Genomic DNA, 25,064 nt, shown 5'->3' on the forward strand with positions numbered 1-25,064 from the left:
CAGATACATGAAAAGATGCTCAACATCACTGATTATCAGGGAAATGCAAATCAAAACCACAAGGAGATATCACCTCACCCCTGTGAGAATGGCTATTATCAAAAGGACAAGCGATAACAGGTGTCCACAAGGATGTGGAGAAAGGGGACCCTATACACTGTTGGTGGGAATGTAAATTGGTGCAGCCACTGAAGAAAACAGTGTATGAATCTTCAAGAAATTAAAAATAGGGATGCCTGGCTGGCTCAATTGGTAGGGTGTGGAATTCTTAAATCTCGGAGTCATCAGGTTCAAGCCCCATGTTGGGTGTAGAAATTACTTAAAATAAAAAAAATCTTTAAAAAAAAAAAAAGAAATTAAAAAGACAACTACCATATGATCCATCAATCCTACTTCTGGGTGTATATCCAAAGAAAATGAAATCAGGTGTTGAAGGATATCGGCACCCCTTACCCTGTTCATTGCAGCATTATTCACGATAGCCAAGACATGGAAACAACCTCAGTGTCCATCAACAGATGAATGGATAAAGAAGATGTGGTATATATCGACAATGGAATATTCTTCAGCCATAAAAAAAAAAAAAAAAAAGGAAATCCTGTCCTTTGTGTCAGCATGGATGGATCTTGAGGGCATTATGCTCAGTGAAATAAGTCAGAGAGAGTAAGACAAATACTCTATGATCTCTCTTACACACGGAATCCAAAAAACTCTAACTCATAGAAACAGAGAGTAGGATGGTGGTTTTGGGGGGCTAGTTGGGGGTGTGGAGGGGTGAGAGATGTTAGTCTAAATGTGCAAACTCCCAGCTATAAGATGAATAACTTCCGGGGATCTAACGTACAGCATTTAAAAAAGAAAAAGAAAGGAAAACTTCCACTCTCCTCCAAGGAGGGCAGTTAGCTGGCAATCTCCAGCTGCAACACTTTCAGGACCCACTTCAGCTTCTGGGCCAAAGCCATACCCTTCCCAGGCAGCCCTTAGCCAAGGGCTGAGCACCGAGGAGCCGCCAGCATCCACCCAATGCAGGATATCGTTGCTATGCGTCAGTCTTTGCCCTAGAACTCCCTATTCAGACGGAGCCGACTTGTCGAGGGTGCTACTCTCCCTACCCAGGCAGCACCGGACCCCTTCCCTTTGGCAAGTGTCAGATCTGCATTGCAGTGTGAAAGCTCTCTCAGCCCGATTCTGCTTCCTCTTTAGTCTTTAACAGTCATTACTTCGTCCCCTGCCCCTGGGGAAACCTCTTGCACTCCTAACTCCCAGCCTGTGCCCCTTGGGGGAACTGACACAGCAGTGTTGTCCAGCCCCTCAAGCGTGGTCCTAAAGGAAAGTGGGGATGGATGTTAGGTCCTACCTGGGAGAAAATGTCGCATGGCTTAGCCCACACATCCCCTGCCTCATGCAGGTCCCAATGCCACCTGCTCAACCATGGGTAGGGCACTGGGCTTTGTGCCTACCTTCCAACAGAAGGGAAGCTCTGGAAAGAGGCACAAAATGCCCTCCAGACTTTATTCCTCCCATGCTCCTGGTTCTAATTTATTTGTCCTTGCCACAGTGAAATGCCTGGAGTGGGGGATTCCTGAGCTGGCAGACGCCCAGTAAAGAAGTGGCTGTCACCCACTCTGAAGGTCCTCATGCACCAAAGATGCAAAAACCTCACCAGAGTCAGGGTGTCTATAAACATCTGCATGGCCTCTCCATGGAGGCGGGCTCTTCCTCCAAGTCAGAAAAATAGCAACCAGGAGGATGTGAGTTTATAAAATAATTCACCTTTATTATTTCATTCAACCCAATATATTTATACACACATTATCCAGAATTTGTCATATTCAGGGTTATGGAGAGTACAACATATTAATGGTGACAGTCCATGCTCTGATAAATGGGTTAAACTTGAAGGCAATGGATAATTTGAAAAAACAAAAGCAGATTACATAGATCCTGTCCTCAAAGCATACACAAAATGGTTAATAGTGATAACATCTGACCGCGCTTAGCTGGGAGAAGACGCCATAGTTCTCGCCTCGTATATCGCCCGAACCAGGCAGCCCTCAATACCATCTGCTCGGCCTCGGCAGAAACCACCATACCTGGACCCGAGAAGTGATCGTAAGCGTGGAGGCCACACCAGCCTCGGACTGCCTCCCCTTGGACTTCCTGACATAAGACACAATAAGCCCTTAGTGTGGTCAAGACATTATTACTTGAGTTCTATGAGCTTTACCCTAATTTCGAACCCTCAGGGATTAAAAAAGGAGAAAAGTGCAAAGGAGTGTTCTTTTTTAAAAATTTTGTGTACCTATTTATTTAAATTCAATTAATTAACATATAATGTATCATTTGTCTCAGGGCTACAGGTCAGTGATTCATCAGTCTCATACAATACCCAGTGCTCATTACAACACATACCCTCCCCAGTGTCCATCACCCAGTGCAAAGGAGTTTTCGATAAACTTTTCTAGAGGTGATCTAGACTTCTACTTAGAATTCTGGAACTTTGCAAAATGGGCTAATCACCAATTAGCCAACTGGCAAGCACCAATTGGCTAATTGGCCATTTCACCATGTGTCTGATTTTTGTTCTACTCTATTTCACTGCGATGGTTAGCAATAAAGTCTTTTAAAACCTCCCAGACTCATGTTCATTTCCTAAGGGACAAGAAAGAAGAGTAGACTGGGTCCCAATTTCTATTCAGGCTTGGAATAGCCACCCTGTAAGGAAAGGGACATGCTGGCCCTGAGTCCTATCCAATGGTGCCAAGGCAGCCCTGGGGGGAAGCGGGGGGCACGCAGCAGGCCGGGCAAGCAGTCCGGGGCATGTGGAGACCCACATGAGTCTGGCTTCTCCATTCTGCCATGCCAGGAGTTGGCGGGGACACTGCTCACGGCTCTGCTCTCATGGATCCGGATCCCCTGATCCTTGGGTAGGTCTCTGTATTTGACGGCAGGCTGGCCTTGGCCTTGGTCGCAGTGTCTGTCCTGATGCCAATCTACATACACAGGCATGGTGATTCATGTGACTTAATTTTGACCCCCCAAACCACCCAAGCTCTGAAGCTTCTTTCCAAATTTCCCCACCTAATTTCTTCTTTCTCCTTTAGAATCAATCCCCTGCCGAGCCTGATGATTCATTTACCCACAAAAAGCTGCAGCAGCACAGACTGAGCTGCATGCACCTGCCAAGCCTCCAGCGTCCTGGAGCCTCCTCCCATCCCAGCAGTCCTACCACACCCCGTCCCCAAGTGAGGGTGTCTCTACCTTAGAGAGACCCCCAGGCACGTCAGCTGCCTATGATAAAATCTCTTTTAAATTCTTCAGTAAATTGGTGGACTTGGGCTTTTCCTGGGCATTTTTAATGATTTTGCTGACTTTCTCCCATTCGTGGGGGTACCCCTCCCCTCCATGGCTCTTTATCAGCTCATCAGCCATTTTCAGAAGCTCTACTGCCTGGTTTTCCCTGGCTTGGCCCGTTTCTCTGTTATTAAAAGCACAGACTCGCCCCCCACACCTTTTAATGATGTTCTTAAGAGTTTTGTTATCTGTATTCTGGACATAGTCTCTAAGGTCCCCTGACTCGAGGTCCTCCTTCCGAGTGAACAGCACGATCGTGTACTTCAAAACTTCCTCTCCGAAGATGTTCTCCAAGTCCTGCACCGCCCTTTTGTCCTCTGGAGTGAACCGTCCCAGCTGGAACACCAGGACCAGAACCTTGTTCCCTTCTTCACAGCAGGACAAACAGCGTCTGACCTCCTCCTCCAGTGGGAACGGACCCTCCTCGGCACTGGTCATCAGGCAGAGCAAGGGCGTGTCCACAACCACCACCTGCAGCTTGCCCCACATCCTCTTGCTGCTCTGGCACGTCTGGGTGACTGGCTGTGCTTGGAACTGAGAGCGGAAGTCGGGGTTCCCAAGAATGGTGTTCCCGGTGGCGCTCTTCCCAGTGCCGCTCCTCCCCACCAGGACAATGCTCAGGGCATCTGTCGAAAAGAAAGCAGGAAAGATTGGTGGCCACGAGCTGACCTGGGTGCAGCTTTCAAAGTGCTGCCAGACGTCATGGCAGAGGATGCCCAGAGAGCACCCTGGCCACCCTCTCACCCGGCAGCTCTATCCCCAAGCACGGTTCCGGGCACTCGCTCTGAGAACCAGAAGCATGACTTGGACCACCATCTCTGCCCCGTGCTCATCCATGACATGGCACTGTTTCTATCTCTGAATTCACTCCCTCCTTCTGGTAACTTCCCTGACTCCCTGGCACCCTGTGAGTGTCGCTGGCTTTATTACCCATCACCCGCTCAGCTGCGTCCAGCCCCCACATCTCGATGTCTTCCCGTTGCTAGCCAATGCTAACTGCAGCAAAATCTCCTTGATGGATTTGAAAAATTATTCCACAGAATTGACTTTTCATGAAAAAGCAACTACATATATCATTGACAGATTCCTAGTTCCTTCATTTGGATCACCAAAAATTCATTTCTCATTAAAACCACACTAAACTGAGTTGTCTTTCATTGATGAGTCGAAAGGCACCTCGTGGTTGTAAGAATGAAGGTACACTCACACTGTTTTGTGTAGTGATGATGGAGAACAGATGTCCCTTAAAATGGAATGACAGATGCTAGCGACCTTGCAATGGGTGTTAGTGGGGGCTCCTTACAACTCTGCACTTGTACTGTGGTCTTTCTCTTCCACGCTGGCCTTTTCACAGTTCTCTCAATTATACATTCTTTGCCAAGTTACCCATATCCACCTTAAAACAAAGAGGGAGGAAAGCCTACCCTGTGCTCTTCCTTCCAGGGGAAATTATTGGATTGCTTATCCTGAACCCCCAATCTCATAGCTATGCTTAAAGATTCATCTTCCAATAGTCCCATATTTGTCACAATTTCAGTCCCTGCTTCCACATCCTCAGAGGGGGTGGTTCTCAAGAACCTCTGTGATCTGGTCTATAATCCCCATCCCACGTCGGGCAGGGGCATGAACCCTCCATTTCCATCATGGCCACTCCGTTGGCAATAGGCTTAGTCCCACCTCCTTGCTTCCGATTGCTGGAGTATTCTCTGCAACGTCTTCCAGCTTACTGACAGCCACCCAAACCCTGCCCATTCTCCAAAGCCCATTTCAAATTGGGCTTTCCCCACACAGCCTCTCCTGACCTTCCTGCATGTCTATACTTCTTGAGGAGGCCCCCCAGCACCTGGCCCTCCGTGCTGACTATGAAAGGGCTCATAAACAGATACACTCCTTTGAGTCCGTGTTCTTCTCAGGGGAGGGCATTTGAAGTGAAGACAAAGGGGTGAGTCATGCTGACCTGGAAGAATCTCAGCTCAGGGCAATAGAGCGTGTAGCCCTGAGGGCATGGGGACTTCCGCTAAAGCCGTGGGTAGTGTGACTGGGCTAAGAAACCCATCTAGTGCCATGTGAGGATTCAGGCTCCCAGTCCTCATCCTTCTCTCTTCAAAATGGCCTCCCCTCTCCAAAAAGAGAAGAGTAAAGAACCAAGAAGTCAAGAGAGGGAGAAAGAGAGAGGGAGTGTCAGAGCGGGCTTAAGAGAAAGAGAAAATCAAACCAACGGTCCAGAACTATCTATGTCATCACCAGCACTGAGTCTTGAGCCCTGGGCAACAGACACACAGTGGGGAAAAGAAGAGATTGGAAAAAGCTCATTTCCTTCCCTCAAGACCTTCACCATCCAGTTGGAGAGAGGGGAGAAGGGTCAGAGAGAATTAAAGACAGTTATGTGCATGGAAAGGCACATAACTTCAGTAACCTTGGAGAAAGAGAAAAGTTAGTCAGTAGACTGGACCTGTCCTTTCTATCTTCTCTCCACCCTTCTCGTATATTTCATATCTAGTTTCTGAAAGCATCTCGAAAATGGTTTTAGACACCGTGTACCTTCCCCTCTGAAGCTGCAGGGCCTGCCCCCATTGTGCTGCACCATACTCTCAACTGTTTCCAGAAGCTTGTCCACCTGGTGCTGTTCTTCTTCCCCGGTCACTCGGTAGTTGAAGACGCAGAACCGGTCTTTGCACTCCTTGATGAGCTTGTAGAGAGCTTTATTTCTGTTTTTCAGGAACATGTGTAGATCCTGATCCCCTAGGTCTTCTTTCCTGGTGAGGAGAATGATCAGGTACTGCACGAATTTCTCTCCAAAACTGCGCCGGATGGCGTCGAGTACCGCCTCATCTTTCTCGGCGAAGGAGCCCAGAGGCGTCACCAGCAGGAAGGCATGGGGGCGCCCAAAGGCATGTCTCTGGAGCTCCACTTTAATGCCCTTTGAAGACGAGATGTCTGGAGTATCAAGGATCACAACGTTCCTCTCTCTCCAGATTCTGCTCCCAGACACAAACCTCTGGGTGACTGACTCTTCGCTGAATTTGGTCTCAAACTCTCGCTTCCCCAGAAGGCAGTTCCCGACTGTACTCTTCCCAGCTCCACGCCTGCCCACAAGCAAGACCTTCAGTTCCGACGGCCCAGGGCTCGGCTCGCATCCTGGGGCCTGAAGCTGCTCCTCCTCTTGCCCTGGGAGGAACAAAAGAGCAAATTCAGAGTCTCTCCTTGCAGCTGAATGCAGAGATGTGGACAGGTTCTATGCTTTCTCATTCTTGTCCGTTTTTACAGAGAATGCCCGTAGTGTTCTGAGCAGCAGAACTCTAGTCCCAGTCAGAAGCTACCTCCCCGAGTAAAAGCCACAAAAGGGGCCATGAATAAATGAAGAGAGACGTAAAACGCTCCAGATTTCCCAGGAACGTGAAAATGTTAAACTTGGCCTTTAGTGCTCTTGGTCCTTAGAGTTCCTTTCATTTTACTACCAAAGGTAAGTGCCTGGGCCATGAAGTCCATGGGCTAAAGCAGGACAAGGGAGAATCTGAGTTTAAGATGTCCCTTCAAAAAAAATAAATGAATAAAATAAAATAAAATGCCCCTTGGTAGTATATTTATAAAATGTTATACTACTCAGCAATCAAAAAAAAACCAAACCAAAACAAAACGAAAGAATGAGTGGATGAATGAACTATTGATATGCAACATGCATGGATCTCCAAAGCATGCTAAATGAAAGAAGCCAGACACAAAACCACACGCTATCGGGTCCCACTCTATGAAGTTCAAGAGCAGACAAAATTAGTCTATGTTCCCAGAAGTCTGGATTCAGTTCCCTTTGGGGAGACCCAGCAGAAACTTGTGAGGTGATGGAAATGCTCCAGATCTTTATCTACATGGTGATCACATATGTGCAGATATGTAAAAAGTCATTGAGCTAATACACTTAAGATTTGTGCATTTTACTCTGTTAACTGTACCTCAATAAATGGCTGTAGAGACCTGTGCCCCAAAACTATCCCTGCCCTCATGCCGTGGCCCCACCACGTCTCCTCAATCCGAGGTCAGCACCAGACCTACAGGCTGAGCAAATGGCAGAGTCAGCCACTCCAGGAAACATTCAGAGTCTGAGGCATCCTGGGCGCTATGCGCCGCAGGTCTGGGAGGTGGTGTCTGAGCCGTCCCTGGGTGTCTGAGCCGCAGGTCTGGGAGATGGAATGAACATCCTTCAAAGAAAGCCACTGAAACACCAGTGATGGCGCATCCTTCTGCACCTGATGTTGCGCCATAAGAAGGATGCGCCATCCTTCTTATGTTGCCTTCGAAAGCTCCGACTTTCCCCCAAATCACCTCATACAAGTCTGCATCCTATCAAAAGTCCCTTCCAATGCCCTCATTCTGAGATACCCCGTGGCTCCCCATGGCATGCTATTTCCTCAGGGCCACGAGGATCATTTGGGGACATAACACGAAAGTTCCTGGAGGTCTTGACTGAAGGACATCAACAGAATTTTAAATCCCTACTTCTGCCTGAGTTCACATATTTCGGGCTAAGTTTACTCATCTGTAAATGAGAATAATGATAATACCACCCTCTTCATAGGGCTGTTAAGAGGAATATATGTGTATGGTTATTATGAGAATTATGTTATATGCGGGAAAGATTGAATTATTTATATATTTTTACAGTACGTAATGTTAATTGTGATTATTATCACTAAAATTGAACTAATAATAACTATTATCATTATTATTTGGGGGACTTCTATGAGGACAGAGAACTCATCTATCTTATTCACTGCTGAATATTCAGTTCTTGCACAGAGCTGGTCCAGAAATAACCTGAAAGTCCATCAGTAAAGGGATGGTTGAATTAGTCATGTACGCCCTTACCGTGGACAAAATTGCACCTACTAAACAGAATGAGGTGGATCTATACAAACTGACTTGTGCAGTGTGCAGGATGTATCATTAATGGCAATCATTACACGGATCCTGACCTCCACCACTGAATTCTACAAATGAGTGTTATCCATGAAGATGATTACTGCTTTCCCAGGGGGAGTCAACATCATATAGTTCTGGATCCAGGGCCAGAAAGACAAGGCTGAGTCGGGGAAGAAGCCACGAAAAGCGAGCCCACCTCCATAACATTTCAGGGAAGGCCCAGGACACCCACACCATGTCCAGAACCTACTCCCAAGTGTTAAGAGTTCCCTGGGGGATAGGCTGTGGACACCAACCTGAGCTAGGCCTCCAGAGTACATCTTTGTTCCTACTTATCTAATTTCTCCACTTCATTTTGATGCATGATGCATTCAAAAGGATACAGCTGTAAGCTTAACATTTTTAAGGATCATCTTACCATGTGGCTTGTCCTCCTTCTGAGACGTGGCTTCATTCACACAATCCTAGAAAATAAAGGGGAAAATGATGCACAGGGACCTAAAATTTCATCTTTTCGCAAAGTAAAGAAATGGAGATACAAGTATATAATTCAGAGTAATTTGATGAGGAGGCTGTGGTCAAATCAAGGCCATGGTCATGTTCCTTGTTGGCTTCTGTAGACCCGTCCACAATGACAGTAGATCTTAAGACCCCACTGCTGTCACCACAACAGGCTTGCCAGAAGTATGAAGATGGGTCTTGTTCTTGCTCAGAGGAGCCCCACAAATGCCATCTAACCAAGGCATTGAGCCTGAAGCTCCAACTTTCCTTCTCCCCAGTCCCCAATAGTAATGGCAATTCGTTTCAAAGTCTTCCAGAGTTTCTGCTGTTCCTGGAGAAAATCTAGAGGCTTAAGAAGAGCTACTGGACTTCCTGGAAGAAAAAACTATAGCCCACTGGTGTCTGAATGTTCATCTGAGGGACCAGGGGAAGGGAGGAGATTGGGTGTGAAGCTCCCACACACCTCTGGTGTCTTCTGCCCGCACTGCACCTCCAGGATAGAGATAAAGCTTCTTCTGACATAAGAACCAGGGAAATTTGGAACTTTCCCCATCCAGGTGGGCAAGTGGAGCCAAACACACAATTGGTATTCCCTTCCCCTGCCTGGCAAAGCAGACTCGCTCCCAAAATTTAAATTGTCATAGAATCAAAAGAGAAGGTAAAAACGATACACAATCCTGATGAATCTGCTATTCCTAGAAGCTTCCAATACTTTATTTTAACCATGCCAGCCAAGGAAATTTTCCCTCTGCTTTCTTACCTGGCCTTACCCCAAGCTGTGGATCCCTTCCACCATCCCTCTCCCTGGATCTTCTCCTCGCAGTTCTGACCATCAGACTTCTTTCATCTTACCTAGCACAACTCAAATTCTTTCATGTGTTTTAAATGCCAAAGGTTGTTACAATGCAAATATGTACGATCTAAAAATTAATAATTTTAAAATTTCTAACTCACTGTAAAAGGAGCAGCTGCTAATTAACATACACCCTTCTGTATTTTTCTGAGTTTATATGCATACACTCAGGCATATACGAACACACAGGGAGACTTGCTAGGCATCTTGTTCTGCAATCTGCTTCATAATATGTGCTGTACAGCCGTACAAGTCGGTATGCGTAGATCAACACCGTTTTTTTAGGAGATGCTATTTGCTCCACAGCATGGGGCATGGAACATCCTGTACTGATGTAATGACTATCAGGTTATTTCTGGCTTTACTATTTCAAAAGATGCCATGATAAATATCCTTATACATCCGTCTTTATATATGTGAATGTTTTTATTTCTGGGTAATAGTCCTAAAAGTGGGTCAGTCTCTGGGTTGTTAAAGTCCTTAATGCCTCCATAACTTATGTGAACCTTATACACATCCATAACAATACTAATAACAATAATAATGGCAGCTGATAATCACCGAATGTTTACATCTCAAGTATTAGCAAATAACTTTGTAAGCACTTATTTCACTGACTCCTCACAGAAATCTCGGAGATACGTATTATTATCTTTGTTTTACGGATGACAAAAGTAAGATCCTGGGTCAAGGAAATGGGTTGGGTTCCGTCCCTCAAGGAGTCTGTGGTGAGGCAACCACCGCAAGTATATTCACAGCAATCACTTGACTCGTGGGGCCATGTGAGGAGCGCCATGATGGAAGGAAGGGCCGGCAGGGAAGACCCTCTGAGGAAGTGAGCTCACGCTGAGGCAGATGGATACACAAAAGCAGACATGGTACATGGTCAGATGGGAGAGGGGAAGTGTCCAGGGGAAACAAATCACAGGTTGGAACCTCCAGAGTGGACATGAATGCAAGTCAAGGACCACAGGGAAGGCCAGTGAGACCAACACATGAAGAGCAAGTTAGAGGGTGAGGGACCAGCTCAGGTCAGGGATTCTGAACTTGATCTGAGATCAGCGGAGAATCACTGCAGCATTTTAAACAAGAGGGTGTCGTGTTCAGGGTACATTGCAGAGAGCTCATCTTGTGCCCGGATCCTCTCTGCGGACATCCCTGTTCCAGACAGCCTTCAAGAGAGAGACAGATGGTTATAAAGGAGAGAGAGGGAGGGCAGACCTAGGAGATAAGAGAGTGACAAGTTCTCTCACGCCTCAAGGTCCTCACCTGTAGAAGATGAGTACACAGAGTGCTTGTGGAGACTTCATCCGTTCATGTGTCTGGGACTCAGTAGGTACTCAATAATTATTGCCTTCCTTCTCACTTCCATCCTGTTTGGGCTTAACACTCATCAGTTCTCAGAGTTTCACTCTGACCAACACCACCCCCCACGCTGGATTATTGCTTGATTACCTCTGCTGGCACTTGCGTTAAGAATCCTCTGTACCAACATTCACTTACTTACCCTGCATCTGGAACTGTTTTGTGTCTTATGCATGAGTCACTCAAACCGAAGTGTAAGCTCCTCAAAGGCAAAAGCCTGAATTTTTGTATCTTCCTTAGCTACAAATACATTTTCTGTTCAGGTTTAGAAATTAAATAAAATACCACTCTGGCTGTTGTGTATGAAACGGATTGAGGGTAAGGCACAAGAATGAATGAGGGGAAGGTTGTTCGTAAGATAGGATAGGCAAGAACCGAGGCTGGCGTGGACCGGACTAGGGGGGCAGCAGAGATGGAGAGAAGTGGGTGGGTTCCAGGCACCCCGACCCCACAAGACTTGATGACTTCTCAGATAACAGCTGCCAGCTAGTAGGGGCAGCAAAGCTGAACTCTGGGTTTAGGTTCGAAGAGCATGGTGAGCAGCACGACCATTTACCCAGTTGAGAGGAAATCAGAAGTCTTAAAGATTTCAGAGGGAAAACCAAAAGTCTGGACATATGAAGTCTGAGATCCTATACGAGAGCCGAGTGGACATGTCAAATAGCAGTTGGATAAGGGAGTAGGATTCAGAGGAGAGGCCTGGACTGGAGGAATGAATCTGGAAACCATTAGCGATCGACAGAGCTCAAAGCTGGAAGGCAGAGTTGAGGAAAGCCTAGAAGATGCCAGTGTTCAGGAGGCCATGCAAGGAGAGCTCGGGAATCTCTGGAGTAGCCAGAAAGGGCAGGAGGAAGAAAACAAAAACAGTGTAGTTGTATTGAAGCCAAGGGAAGAGAGGGTCCATTTGTGTGTCCAATACTGTGAGGGATATAGTTAGGTAAGGACTTAAATGTATCCATTAATTTGGTAATAAAGTCCAAAGTTCAAAGGCTAATACTCAAAGCACCCTACCGTCTGGTGCCTCATCTTTGCAGATCATGGATAAATATCTCCTTAAACAAAGCCTGTGGTCCATCACACAATACCACACCTCCCTTATCTGTGCCCATCATCCACCACGAGCTCTAGCAAGAAAGATCCTTGCAGACCTTAAGAATGTCTTACCAGGAATCCGCTGCCTTCATTTCTGAAGTTCACGATATATGGTCCTCCATTTTCATCCACCAACCTCTGGACCTGGCAGAGGAGCCCCCTCACCTGACGGGCCCGCTCCTCCTCGCTTGCCTTGTTGTTCAGAGCGCAGTATCGGCCTCCATGGTTTTCAACCAGCTCGGCGAGGTACTCCTCGCCTTTGATGTAATCTTGCAGAGAGCCATCCTCCAAATCATCCTCCCGAGTGAAGACGATAATGATATACCTCTTGGCTTCGGCTCCAAACAACTCGTGGATGCCCCTGACTGCCTGTTGGTCCTCCACCTCATAACGGCCGATGGGAATGACCAGCAGCAGGGCGTGGAGGCTGGGCGCAGAGAGCTCCAAACAGCATTCGATGTTGTATTGCTTGTCTTTGGCACAAGACAGGGAGGAGAAAAGGTCGGGGGTGTCGATGACCACAACCTTCCCCTCTCCCGTGGCCCCGCTCATTCTCTGGCACACTTTCGTCACCATCTGGCCACTACATCTGGACACAAACACAGTTTTGCCCAGAATCGTGTTTCCTGTGGCACTTTTTCCCGCACCACTGCTCCCTAAAAGGAGAAGCCTCAGTTCCTGCATGGGGCAGCCGGGCTCCCTCTGCTGACAAGGGCTCCTGCTGGTCCTGCTGGACAAAGAGCAACTCATCAGTGTCCACTCATGAACAGTCCAGAGAGGAACAGCAAGAAAATGCATCCTCTTTTTAGTTTCTCCCCAAGGATTGGGACTACTGACGTCAACTCAGACTAGATTAGGATAAGAAATCCTGTTTCCCAGGATCCTTTCTGTGCTCTTGTCTCTGAAATAAATCCGTATTGGTAAGATGTCACACACTGTTGGTTGGCTAAGCCAACGACCCCCTTCTGTCTACATTCATTCCCCACTATACACACTGGGGGAAATGCAGACACTATGATAGACAGAATAACGCCCCTCCCCAAGATTCTCCCTGGAATCTGTGACTATGTTATTTTACATGGGAGAAGGGACTTTGCTAATGTGATTAAGGATGTTGAGATGAAGAGATAATCTTGGATCATCCAGGTGGACCCAATACAATCGCACTGTAAGAGGTCCTTCCAAGAGGAAGGCAGGAAAGTCCGAGTAAGAAAAAGGAGATGTGAGGACAGAAGCAGAGGTCAGAGAGTGACAGAGATTTGAAAATGCTACACTGTTGTCTTTGAACATGGAATAAGGGGCCACCAGTCAAGGGGACTGCAGGCAGCTTCTAGAAGCTGGAAAAGGCAAGGAAATGGATTCTGCCACACAGCCTCTGGAAGGATCCTGCCCAGCACCTTGATTTTAGGACTTCTGACCTCCAGAACTATAAAATAATAACTTGGTGGGCTTTTAGCAACTAATTGTGTGGCAATTTGTTACAGCAGCAACAGAAACTAATATGCTTTTTCTCCCAGCTTCCTTTCAACTGGGAGTGGCCATGTGACCCAGTTCTACCTGATGACAGTTGAGGGAATATTTCCTTGGGCTTTCTTCTTATTTGGAATTTAAATGTGATATCTGGGGGCTCCTGGGTGGCTCAGTCGGTTAAGTGTCTGCCTTCAGCTCAGATCACAATCCCAGGATCCTGAGATCGAGCCCCACTTCAGGCTCCCTGCTCAGTGGAGAGCCTGCTTCTCCCTCGCCCTCTGCCCCCCACTGTGCTTCCTCTCTTGCTCTCTATCTCAAATAAATAAATAAAATCTTTTAAAAAAATAAATGTGATATCTGGAATCACAGCAGATATCAGGAGGCAATGAGGTAACCAACAAGAGAACAAAAGGTCAGCGTGTGCCGTCACACTGAAGGACTGCAGAGCAGAGAGAGAAAAGAATCCCTGATGACATCACTAAGCTGCCAAAACATCCTTGAGATCACCTTTTTTTTTTTTAAGATTTATTTATTTATTTAACAGAGAGAGAGAGAGAGAGAGAGAGCCAGAGAGCACAAGTGGGGGGAATGGTAGAGGGAGAGTTAGAAGCAGGCTCCCTGCCAAGCAAGGAGCCCGATGTGGGGCTCGATCCCAGGACTCCGAGATCATGACCTGAGCCAAAGGCAGACACCTAACCAACTGGCCACCCAGGTGCCCTGAGATCACCTTTTTGTTAAGTAAACAGCTGGTATTCTAAAGATCTAGCTGTTGCTACTCAAATCGTGGTTCACAGGCTAGCGATATTGTCAATAATTGAGACCATGTCAGAAATGCAGAATCTCAGTCTCCACCCAAACTTCCTGAATGAGAATCTGTAACTCAACAAGTTCCAGGTGCTTCTCACGAACACTCAAGTTTGAGAAGCACCGGTGTAAGCCACCATTAGTTGAAGATCAGCATTCCCAACTGAATCAGGATCCACTTGAAGAGCCGAGTTTCCCAGCACCATTTCTTGAACAGTCCATCCTTTTTCAAATGATTCTGTCAGGTACCATGTGCCCTAATTTCCTCAAGTTTATGCCTAGGTTGTCTGTTCTGTCCATTAGATGCTTTCTCAGTCTATTCCTGAACCAGAAAGCCTTATTTACTAAAACCAAAATGACTTAATATTATTCTACTTAAAATATAACTTTAAGTCTTCATTACATGATCCATCAGGTAGGTCCCAACACTTTGCTATTGTTCAAAATTGTCACACTCTTCTTGGTTTTTTAATCTCCTGTAGGACTTTGAAAATCAGTTGTCCTTGTCTTTAGGAAATCTCTGTTGAAAGCTAGAATGCCATTGCATTGAATGTGTAGCTTAGTTTTAGAACTGACATTTTCATAGCGTTGTTGTCCTCCCCACTCTTTTTTTGGTCAGTTTTAAACATGTTCTAAGTTCAACCATTATTTCTTCTTGATCCGTAAATTAGGAGAAGAGATTATCAAATTTAAAAATGTGTTGGGAGATTTGCTATCGTTTTATTTATTTCTAATATTATTACTCTCTGGTCAGAGAACAACATCTGTATAAAATATTTGTCACTGGTCGAGATTTACTTTTTAGCCCAGTAAAATTTTTGTAAATGTTTCACGTGGGCTTAAAAAGAATGTGTAACTGGCAATTGGGGGTGCCTTTCCCAATCAGGGACCCCACCTCAATTTTACCACCTAGGCTCCGGGTATCCAGAAGGTCCAGCATGCCCTTCTCTGCACCACTCTCCTGTCTGTCTGGAAAACTCCTCCCCATTCTTTACCACTTAGCTGAAGTGTCACCTCCATGTCAAGCCTTCTGTGATTTTTCCAGATTGGACTGATCATGAGCTCTTTTCTGGACTTCTGCAATACCACTCTCTCTGGTCCCCCTGTTTCCACCCTTCTAGAGCCTATTGCCCATCAACAGCCAGTGTGCTCCTACCAAAACAAGAGACAGATAACGTCCTTCATCAGCCTAAAATCCCCCAATAGCTTCCCACTGACTTGAAGTAACAGGCAAAGCCTTTGCAGTGGTCAACAAGACCCTACCCAATCTGGGCTCTAGCTGCCTCTCCATCTCATTCCCCACCCCTCTCCACCTTGCTTTGTCTGCTGCAGTCACATCAGCCTCCCTGCTGTTCCCCAAACAGGCAACCTTGGGGCTCTGTGCTGGTTGTTCATCTGAGCTAGAACATTCTTCCCCCAGACTTGTGCAAGGCAGCTTCCCTTCTTTTAGGTCTTTACTGTAGTGTCCCTGTGGTGCAGAAGGCCTCCTGCAGTCATCCTATAATTAAGAGCAACCCTCCCTGCTGCATCCCACAAGCATTCCATGTCCCCTCCCACCCCGTTCTATTTTTCTCCCCAGCAACCACAGCAACCACCTTTCACATGGTGCATTGACTTGCTTATCGCTTTTTTTTTTTTTTGTCTCCCCACCACTGAAAGGTAAGTCCCGTGAGAAGGAGGACTTGCCCTGGTTTGTTCACCACCGCATCTACAGCTTAGAGAAGGCATTCGCTGCTAAGTACCTGCTTGTGACTGAGTGGATGGCTATGGACTTGAAGAACGAAGACGAGCAGCTGAAGGAACTGAAGAGTGGGACAGGAGAGCCCTGCGGCTGGGAGAAGCCGGAGAAGACAGTGCACAGACTCCTCCTCCCCCCGCCCAGAAGCCCACCACGAAAAAAATGCAGTGGACTGAGTGAGGTGCAGAGAAGCTCATCCGGCCACAGATGGGCTGTTCTCTAGATCTGCATCTCTGGATCTCCACAGGATGCAGGAGGCAAAGCCGCCTCGCCTAGAACACACACCTCAGAGCTGTCACACCAAGGAGAAACAGACTTTTTGGTAGCTGAGGTCCAATCACTGTTGGGACACTTCTAAGAGTACCTTTGTACCATGACACAGCCCTGAATGAAGAGACCCTCTCCCTAACTCTCCATCCCCCTTAGTCTCCTTGGCTTTGTTCATGATGCTGTTCCTATCTGATAGTATTTACTGTCTAGCTTCTATGTTCTCTTTTCTCTCTACCACTCTTAGTATGAAACTCCATAAGCACAGAGACCACGCCTGTCTTGTTCTGTGTCCCGAGGTCCTAATACTGTGCCTGGCAGGTAGCATACATTCCCTAAGTGGTGTTAAATGAATGATCATGGGGGAGAGGGGTGACGAAAGGAGGAAAAACAGTTCTCAGAAATGAAGAGGGAGATTGAAGTGATGTCACTTTTTTTTTTCATTTTCATTCTGCTTTATTAGGTATTTATTTTATTTTTTATTATTATGTTCAATTAGTACATCATTAGTTTTTGATGTAGTGATATCACTTTGAATAATAAAAGAGAAGTAACTTGGGGGCTCCAGGGTGGCTCAGTCCATTAAGCCTCTACCTTTGGCTGAGGTCATGATCCCAGAGTCCTGGGATGGAGCCCTGAGTTAGGCTCCCTGTTCTGCAGGGGGACTGCTTCTCCCTCTCCCTCTGCCTGCAGCTCCCCTTGCTCGTGCTCTCTCTCTCTCTCTCTCTCTGCCAAATAAATAAAATCTTAAAAAACAAAAAAGAGAAGTAACTTTATATTGTATCCCAAGCCAGTGAAGTGGTATTTTTTGTACATCAATTTTTTTTACGTTAAAAAAAAAAAAAGACACTAATGGGTACATAGCTGAAGGACGCAGACACCTCCAGCAGGTCTGAAGAAGAAAGGAATTTATTTCTCACCTCAGCTCCACTGTTTTACATGATTGTCCATCACAGTGACTAAATTAGTCTTTGCTAAATTCCTAGCCAGGCCGCCATATTGAATCAGGACCCACCCACCTCCATGTGGACAGTTGCCAACCTGTGGCATTTTCTCCCCAGCATACAAAAACACTTTTAAGGACAAAAAGGAGCCAAAACACCCCCTTCCCTCACTCTCTCCTTTACCCACACTCCCCTCGGATCATCTCCCAGACCGTTCGGGACACCCCAGCAGGTTAACGGAGACGAAAAAAGACAACTTGCTCTCCAAAACTTTAGTTGAGACTCTCCAGCAGCCTGCACTTCTCAGGATATAGCCCAAGGGGGCCGTGGCTTCAGCCATCCAAGCAAAGCTCCCAATGGTGTGGGATCTGTCCCACATTAAGGGGCAGTTCACACCCACAGACAAAGATGGCCAGAGAAGCTTCCAGAGCCCAGCCTGGGCAGGACTCAGTCCCAGCCCAGCAGGTCAGTCATCAGGAGGAGGAGAAAGAGTTCAAAGGTGAGAGCCTAGGAGGCTTAAATGCAGGTAAAATCAGAGTCTTGTTTTGGGCAACCACCGGCACCTTCGGTGCTCAGTTAACGGGACCCAACAGTGCACGGGGAGGAAAATACTAGAAAAGTGGACGTGGAAGACCGGAGTCTGAGCTGCCAGCTTCGCAGGGCCTCCCACGGGCTCCCTCCGGCCCAGACCAGGCCCTGCCATCGGCCCCCACGAGGGTTGGGGCGCCCCGCGACGACGCCCTCCCCCTGGAAGGCCGCGACCCGCGCGCCAGCCCTCGAGCCCCACCTCCCGCCCCCCAGGCCGGCCTTGAGCGGCTGGCTGCCCGGAGCCGAGCCCGCTGCCCGCCCTCCAGGGGGCCCCGCTGCCCGCGCTGGCCGCCACCTGCCGCCGCCTCGACCCCCCGCGCCGGCGCGCGCGCACCTCGATCCGGTCCCCGGCAGCGTCGCAGGCTCCATGGCTCTGGGGAGTCCGTGAGGTCCCCGCGGGCAGCGTGGAGAGAAAGCCGCGGCGAGCCCGGCGCGGCAGGGGCGGGATCTGTCTGACAAACTGTACTTCCGCGCAGGAAGAGGTTTCTAGGCTGATGTACAAACGCGACGCCACGGGCCGGCGGGCGGGTTGGGGGGTGGAGCTCGCACGGGTGCCAGGTCCGAGCGACCCGACCCAAGGGCAGGCGGGCGGGGACGGGAGAGCGGAGGCTCGGGCTGGGGCCCAAGCCGAGCTTCGGGAGGGTCCGCAGCGAGGTCACTGTGCAGGGGCTCCCGTCCCCGGGACGGGCGTCGTGACGCCTGCAGAAGCCGAGGCAGCCCAGTGCGGGGACGGGGACGGCGCCCAGCAGGCGCTTCCTCTCCAGGTGATCTCCGCCACCCGGGCTCCCAGACCCCTCCCCGAGACTGCGGAAACCGGGAAGCCGCTGATTTCTTTCTCCCTCCCGCACCTCCAACAAATTCCTCACACCCCTCCAGGGGACCCTCCAGCCCGACCTGGGGAACGCTCTGCTTCCCAGGCTAAGAGGTTCCTTCCTAGAGCTAGTGAGACACTTGAAACGCTAGAGCTTCCATGCTTCCCAGTGGTTTATAAACGAAACCCTTTTTGTGAGTGGTAATAGTTTGGGAAAGCTCCCTGCTGCAGAAGGCAGTGGAACACTGAGAAAGACTTATTTTATTATGGCTTTTTAAAAAGGCAACGCAGGCATAACATTACATAAATTTACCATCTTAACTATTTTTAAGTGCACAGTTCAGGAGCCTCAAATACATTCGTTGTTGTGCAAAGAGCTCCGGAACTTTCCCACCCTGCAACAATGAAACTGTGCCCATTAGCCCCTAATTCCCCTCCCCTTCCCCCAGCCCCTGGTAAGCACCTCTCTACTTTCTGTTTCTTTCTTTTTCTATCTTTCTTTCTTTTTTTAAGATTTGATTTATTTATTTGAGAGAGAGCTTGGTGGAGGGGCAGAGGGAGAGGGAGAAGCAGGCTCCCTTCTGAGCTGGGAGTCCCCCATGGGGCTCCATCCCCCAAGGGGCTCCATTCAAGGACCCTGGGATCACAACCCGAGCCAAAGGCAGATGCTTAACCAGCTGAGCCACACAGGCGCCCTTCTACTTTCTGTTTCTATGATCTGGGGGGCTTTAGATACTTCATATGAGTGGAATCAGACCGTGTTTGCCCTTTTGTGACTAGCCTTATTCACTTAGCACAGGTCGTGTCCTGGAGGTTCATCCTTGTGACAACACTTTTAACGGGAATGCAGAAGCTGATGACCCATGGACTTGAGCTCACACTATCACACCAGGCTTGGTCTTTGAAATGTCTGAGGTGGTGCTGAGACTTCCAGAGAGAGACCCAGAGGAGGGGGGGGGCTGAGCAGGTTTTGAGGGGCTGCTCCATCCTAGGGGGTCCACCTCCCCTCTGGGCTGGTCTTCATGTTCCATCTCGTTAGGAAGCCAAAGAAAACCTGGAGATACTGGCCCTGCCCACCAAGGACTCGGGTCTACACAGGCTACATCTTGGTGAGAAAAGCCTCTCGCAGGGGTACCTGGGTGGCTCAGTCAGTTAAGCGTCTGCCTTCGGCTTAGGTCATGATCCCAGGGTCCTGGGATTGAGCCCTGAGTCGGGCTCCCTGCTCAATGGGGAGTCTGCTTTTCCCTCTGCCCCTCCCCTCCCCTGCTCTTACTCTCTCTCTCTCTCACTCAAATAAATAAATAAAATCCTAACCAAAAAAAAAAAAAGGCAGCCTCTACCATTCCCCACCCAATCTATGCTCCTAGTAAGAAGGACCTGTTCTAGAAACAATCCCCACCCTCTTTGGGGTGCTAGGTCAATTCACATAAAATCAGTTCATTCAAATAATCAGACAAAAAGCCTTCAATCCCACCCTGTGATCATCCCAGCTGTGCCACTCCCAGAAGTGGAGGTCAGTTCAGAGGCAGAGAGTCATAGCCTAGTGGAATATCATTTCCCCAAAATAGAGAAAATAGTAGACTGAGTTCAGGAAAAGCTCGCTTCTTCTGAAACATTACGCATTTGGGGAGCATTCTGAGTAAAACCACAACTTCAAGTAATTCCTCATTGACTTGGCAAGCTGATTATCTGCTGAGTTGACCATTTTGCAAAATGATCTTTCAGCACATGGGCTTGTGGAAAATTGAATTCTGTGGGGAAGGCTGGTTGGGCTTGCATCTAGGAAAGGATGGGTGTTTCCTGCCCCCTAGTGGCCTTGTGGCTAATGACAGGGGCAGCAAGACCGTTTCCCCAGCAGCTTACTCTCAGAGCGGGTGAGGAGGGAGAGGGCTGGACTTCTAAAAATCATATAAGCCTGCGAGACACAAACTATACAAACAAGGAGGAGTCTCCCAGGCCAGGCACCGTATTAGACAGAGGGGCTCAAAGACCTTCAAGACAAATCTCCAGGGGCGCCTGGGTGGCTCAGTTGGTTAAGCGACTGCCTTCGGCTCAGGTCATGATCCAGGAGTTCCGGGATCGAGTCCCGCATTGGGCTCCCTGCTCGGCAGGGAGTCTGCTTCTCCCTCTGACCCTCCTCCCTCTCATGCTCTCTGTCTCTCATTCTCTCTCTCTCAAATAAATAAATAAAATCTTAAAAAAAAAAAAGACAAATCTCCATTGAAGGAGATCAGTCAAATGATGGGAAGAGGGACTGAACTACGGTTAAGGAAAAATAGAACGTGTACTGTCATAGAGATGTGTTCAGGGTGCCATGGGAGCAAAGAGGAAGCTCCATAAATCCTACAAGATGAGAAACAACCAAGTGGGGAAACAAACAGAAACAAATCCATAAACCATTCATTTTCTGTGGCAGGTACTGTCATGGAGGACATTATAAGACACACGGGAGAATCTGCACAGTGGAGCTTCTGCCTATCCTAAGTCATGACGGGTATGTAGAAATTTCCCTGCAAAGGACATTCAGGCAGAGGGAGAACGGCAAACCCCACAGGCGTTCAGGTTCAGCGTGCTGTGAGCAGCGTGGGCGTGTGGGGAGGTGGGGTCAGGCTGGAGGTAGGAAGACCAGCTAGAGGGTACTGCAATAGTCCAAGCTCGATGCGCAATGGAAAAAGGAACAGATTGATGATATATTTAAAAGATGGAAACAATGAAATAAATTTTAAAGAGGCTAATTCAGGCTACCACATCAAAGGGAGTGCTGTTCACGACATAGACAATGCCTTATTTCAAAAAGTTGTGTTATATGTTTAACTTCATCAATGGGAATTGTATGTTTACTACAACTTTGGCAGATGGTAGTGAAGTCTCTTGTAACTGAATTTGTATATTTTGACAGTTTTCTGATGGAATGAAAAGTCTTATTCAAACAGAGTCCTTGTCTGTTACAGTAATTATTAAGAAATAATGTGCTTATTTATAAATGTTTCACTTGAAGAAGAGACACAATTTTCTCATTCACATAATGAGGCTCGTGGTCATCCCAGGCCGATTGGCTGTGGGATATGAGGCACTTCTAGTGCCTTCGTGGAGACAGAGCTGTGGGAGGCCCATGTTTGGGAGGGGTGGAGGGAGAGAGGAGCACTTTAGCTCAGGGACACCGGGTCTCAGGCACTGGAGAGAGGGTAAGCAGAGAAATCCCAAAGGTCATGACTGATTCCTCCTTCTCGTGTTATTCATATCAACCCTTCATTGGAAACAACTGAAATTAAGCAGGATAAAAATGTTTTCTTCTGCTCAAAAGCATCCAGGAAGCCATAAAGCAATAAGTAACTACCAGGCCAGAGCAAGAACGGAAATGCACGCAGGAATGCTTTCCCTGCAGCGTGTGCCCCTCCCCCCCACCTTCCCGGAAAGATGAGAACCTTTGCTTTGCAGCCTCCCTGGATCGGAAACCAAAGCCCAGAAGGAAGGGGCAGGGCAAACCTTCCTTGGACAAAGCCACCCCATCAGGGAAGACTGTTCAGGGCTCTGGTGGTGGTCATGAGAGCCCCACTGCTGAAGGGTTGGCGTGAGCTGGTGGCAAAGTGCTGGAAGACGTGAGGGGGACACTGATCAACGTGATTAGGCCACGTGTGTTCGCGGAGAGGCACCTACATCAGTTAGGCTTCTACCCTCCCACAGAGACTGGGAGATGGGCTGGCATCTCCTTGGATTGGTACGTGTCAAAGGGATAGCGCCCACATCCTTGAGAAAGACAGTTCTGGGTTGTAACACTGGCAGGAGGCTTTTAAAAGATTTACATCTCCAAGGGGCAGAGAAAGAATCTGCAGTTACAAGTTTTCTAAAGTAAATTCTCTAAGAAGGGGGAGATGCCTGGCTAAGCGGCGGGGGGAGGGGGGGCAAAGAGTCAGGCCTGATCAGTCTCAAGTTTAGTCGGGCTGGGGGATGTGAACACACCTGGCTTCACCTGTACCTGCCTGGCCGCAGTGGCTGGCACGGGGGGGGGGGAGGGGGGGCACACCTGCTGGCTGGCTTTTCTTCAGGTTCTTGATTACGGTCCCGGACCCGCTCAGGTGTCGCAGGCCTAGCCCCTCACCACTGCCCCAGCCAACTACTTCCTAGCTTCTCCTCTCTTCTAACACGCCCCCACCTCCCCATCCCCACTCAGTGCGTGACCTCACGTCCTCATTCTTTAAGAAAACAGAAACGTGGGTCCAAAAGCCCCACTGCTGCATCCCCCACCCCACCCCCACGGACTCCACCTGTCTTCCCATTATCTTGACTGACCTGTCCAGACCCTGGCCTGAGCCCAGCTCCTCCGATTGTACATCAACCCCTCTTCCTCACCCTTCTAGGGACCTCGCTCTGGCAAGTGCCCCTCGCCCCGGGCCATCTGCATCCCCTCTCTCCTGGACCACTACTAACAGCCTGCGACCATGCGTGTCCTCCCATCTTTAAAAAAGAAAACTCCCTTACCCGACTCTCCCCTCAGGCTACCACCCAATTTCTCTCTCCTTTACTGCAAATTTTGCTGGTGTAGTATCTAGACTCAAGATCGCCTTGGGAAGAGGCAAACTTTCCAGGCTTTATTTTTTTTCTTTCATTTTTTTCTCAAGGATTTTATTTTTAAGTAATCTCTACACCCAGTGTAGGGCTCGAACTCACAACCCGGAGATCAAGAGCAGATTCTACTGACTGAGCCAGCCGGCTCCCTGCCCCCAGGCTTTAAGCCCCTGGACATGGGGTGTTGGGGAGGGAGGGCTGCTCCACCTACAGACGATTCTGTCGGCACCTAGCAGGACTTTTTCCGGTACCCCAGGGCATCTTCTCCTGCCCCTACCCCGGCTGCTGGCTGGAGAAGAAGCAGAGCAGGATTTGCAATGAGCTTTCTTCCAACTTAGGGTCGCCCTGGAGCCTCTGGGCCACAGCCACCAACCCCACTCTGTGATTCCCCCTGGGTGCTCTTAATTTGTTTTCTTTCTTGTGTGTTTTTGGTTTGGGGGTTTTCTGAGTGGTTTAGGTGTGGTTTTTGTTTTCCCTGATGCTGCTATTTTTGGTTTGGGTTCCTGAAATCTTTTTCTGTCCCTTCTTCTCCAAAGGAGACTCCGCAGAAGAGGTGAGCACCAGACTGCAAGCTCAGCGTCTCGGCAGCACCAGGCTGACCTTGCTCTCCCCCAGGGAAGCAGGAAGCTGCCCACACTGCCATCAGGTGCTGAGCAGGCAGAGGTGTTTAGCAAGGGGCCCAGCAGGCCCCGGCAGGCCTAGAAGAAGAACCCCTTCCAGACACCTGCTACCAAAATCCAGAGGCAGATGTGTTTTGCTCCTACTTCTCTACGTCCCAAGGGAAAACAGTCATGGGACACTTTTCTGTGGCCTCTGTTACTGTGAGAACCCCCCAGCCCCCACACTCCACCTCCCCACTCCATGAGGCCCAAGATGGCCTCTTCCAGTGAGCAGGGAGAACGGGGGTGGTCCCCTGCAGTGAAGGGCCATGAAGGGCTGTCCTGAGTGCTGGCTGGCTGTGTCTTGTGTTTATTGCTAAGCAAAACAAAGTGCTCCCTTGTTGTTATGGTGATGGTCATTCTGTCTCCACCCCGCTGGCAGCAAAGAAATTAATGAGTTGAATTGCTTCTGGAAGGTTCTAGAGAGACACAGGCCAGGCACATGAGTCCCAGAGACTTGAATCGGCAGCGAAAATAGAAAGTTCTTAAACCGCAAGTAATTGATAATGGTAGCAAAACAGCTTTATGGAGATTAAAAGTGTGTTTGCATCAGACTTTTGAAAGGTCAAGAGCAGTTAAAAGCTAGTGAAAGACCTGATTTTGACGTAAAGAAAGCCACCCAGAGAGAAGGAGGGTGTCAGCATAAAGGGAACGGGGGTTCCTGTGAGATTCTACGGGAGCTTATAGCCTCCCAGAGCCTCCCCTGAGGGGAGACAGCTTCACACTCGTTCTCCTTCCAGAAGTTTCTCCAAATTCTCCAGAGTTGTTCACCTATAAAAAGCAAAGATTTCAGGAGAGGGGAATGGGGAATTATGGTTTAACAGACACAGAGTTTCAGCTTTACCAGATGACCAGTGCCGGGGATGGATGGCGGGGGTGGTTGCAGGACATGACCGTGACCGTGACTGTGTGAATCCTGCCCCCAACGGCACACTTGGGGTGGAAGGGAAGGCTTTCGGCCATGACGCGACCTCCACCCCAAGTTGTTCCTCTGGGGTGTCTGGTTCATTCCCACATCTGCAGAACACCGCTGCGCACGAGGAGAGCTCCCTGCAGGCAAGGACCGTGGCCTCTCGCTTCCAGCTGCATCTCCAGCTCCTTCATTCCGGGTCGCTTGACATACATCCCAGGAGTT

At 48.6% G+C, this 25,064-nt stretch overlaps 1 protein-coding gene across 2 annotated transcripts; it reads right to left on the reverse strand.

Moving 5' to 3' along the window:
* Positions 1–2,278: 2,278 nt before the first annotated feature.
* GIMAP8 (GTPase, IMAP family member 8) lies at positions 2,279–18,372 on the reverse strand. 2 transcript variants are annotated; one of them, XM_045864070.3, is made up of 5 exons: positions 18,228–18,372; positions 12,155–12,809; positions 8,690–8,735; positions 5,896–6,522; positions 2,279–3,980 (listed from the first exon to the last, which is right to left on the reverse strand). In XM_045864070.3, the coding sequence occupies exons 1-5, from the start codon at positions 18,260–18,262 to the stop codon at positions 3,292–3,294; spliced, it is 2,052 nt and encodes a 683-aa protein (XP_045720026.1). In that variant the 5' UTR covers positions 18,263–18,372; the 3' UTR covers positions 2,279–3,291. The 2 variants fall into 2 exon arrangements, with proteins under 2 accessions (XP_045720026.1, XP_045720025.1); XM_045864069.3 differs by having other exon boundaries at positions 12,155–12,812; positions 18,228–18,361.
* Positions 18,373–25,064: the final 6,692 nt, after the last annotated feature.

This window comes from Mirounga angustirostris, unplaced genomic scaffold (assembly GCF_029215605.1).
Source record: "Mirounga angustirostris isolate CCGP_5_RB_7025 unplaced genomic scaffold, mMirAng1.0.hap1 SCAF_12, whole genome shotgun sequence".
NCBI lineage: Eukaryota > Metazoa > Chordata > Mammalia > Carnivora > Phocidae > Mirounga > Mirounga angustirostris.

Coding starts and splice junctions, on each gene's coding strand:
- GIMAP8 (XM_045864069.3), bottom strand. CDS start 18,262: ATGGAGCCTGCGACGCTGCCGGGGACCGGATCGAG. Junction 6,523..8,689: donor GAAGGAGGACAAGCCACATG/GTAAGATGATCC, acceptor TGTTCCTCCCAG/GGCAAGAGGAGGAGCAGCTT. Junction 3,981..5,895: donor CTGCAGCTTCAGAGGGGAAG/GTACACGGTGTC, acceptor TCTTTTCGACAG/ATGCCCTGAGCATTGTCCTG.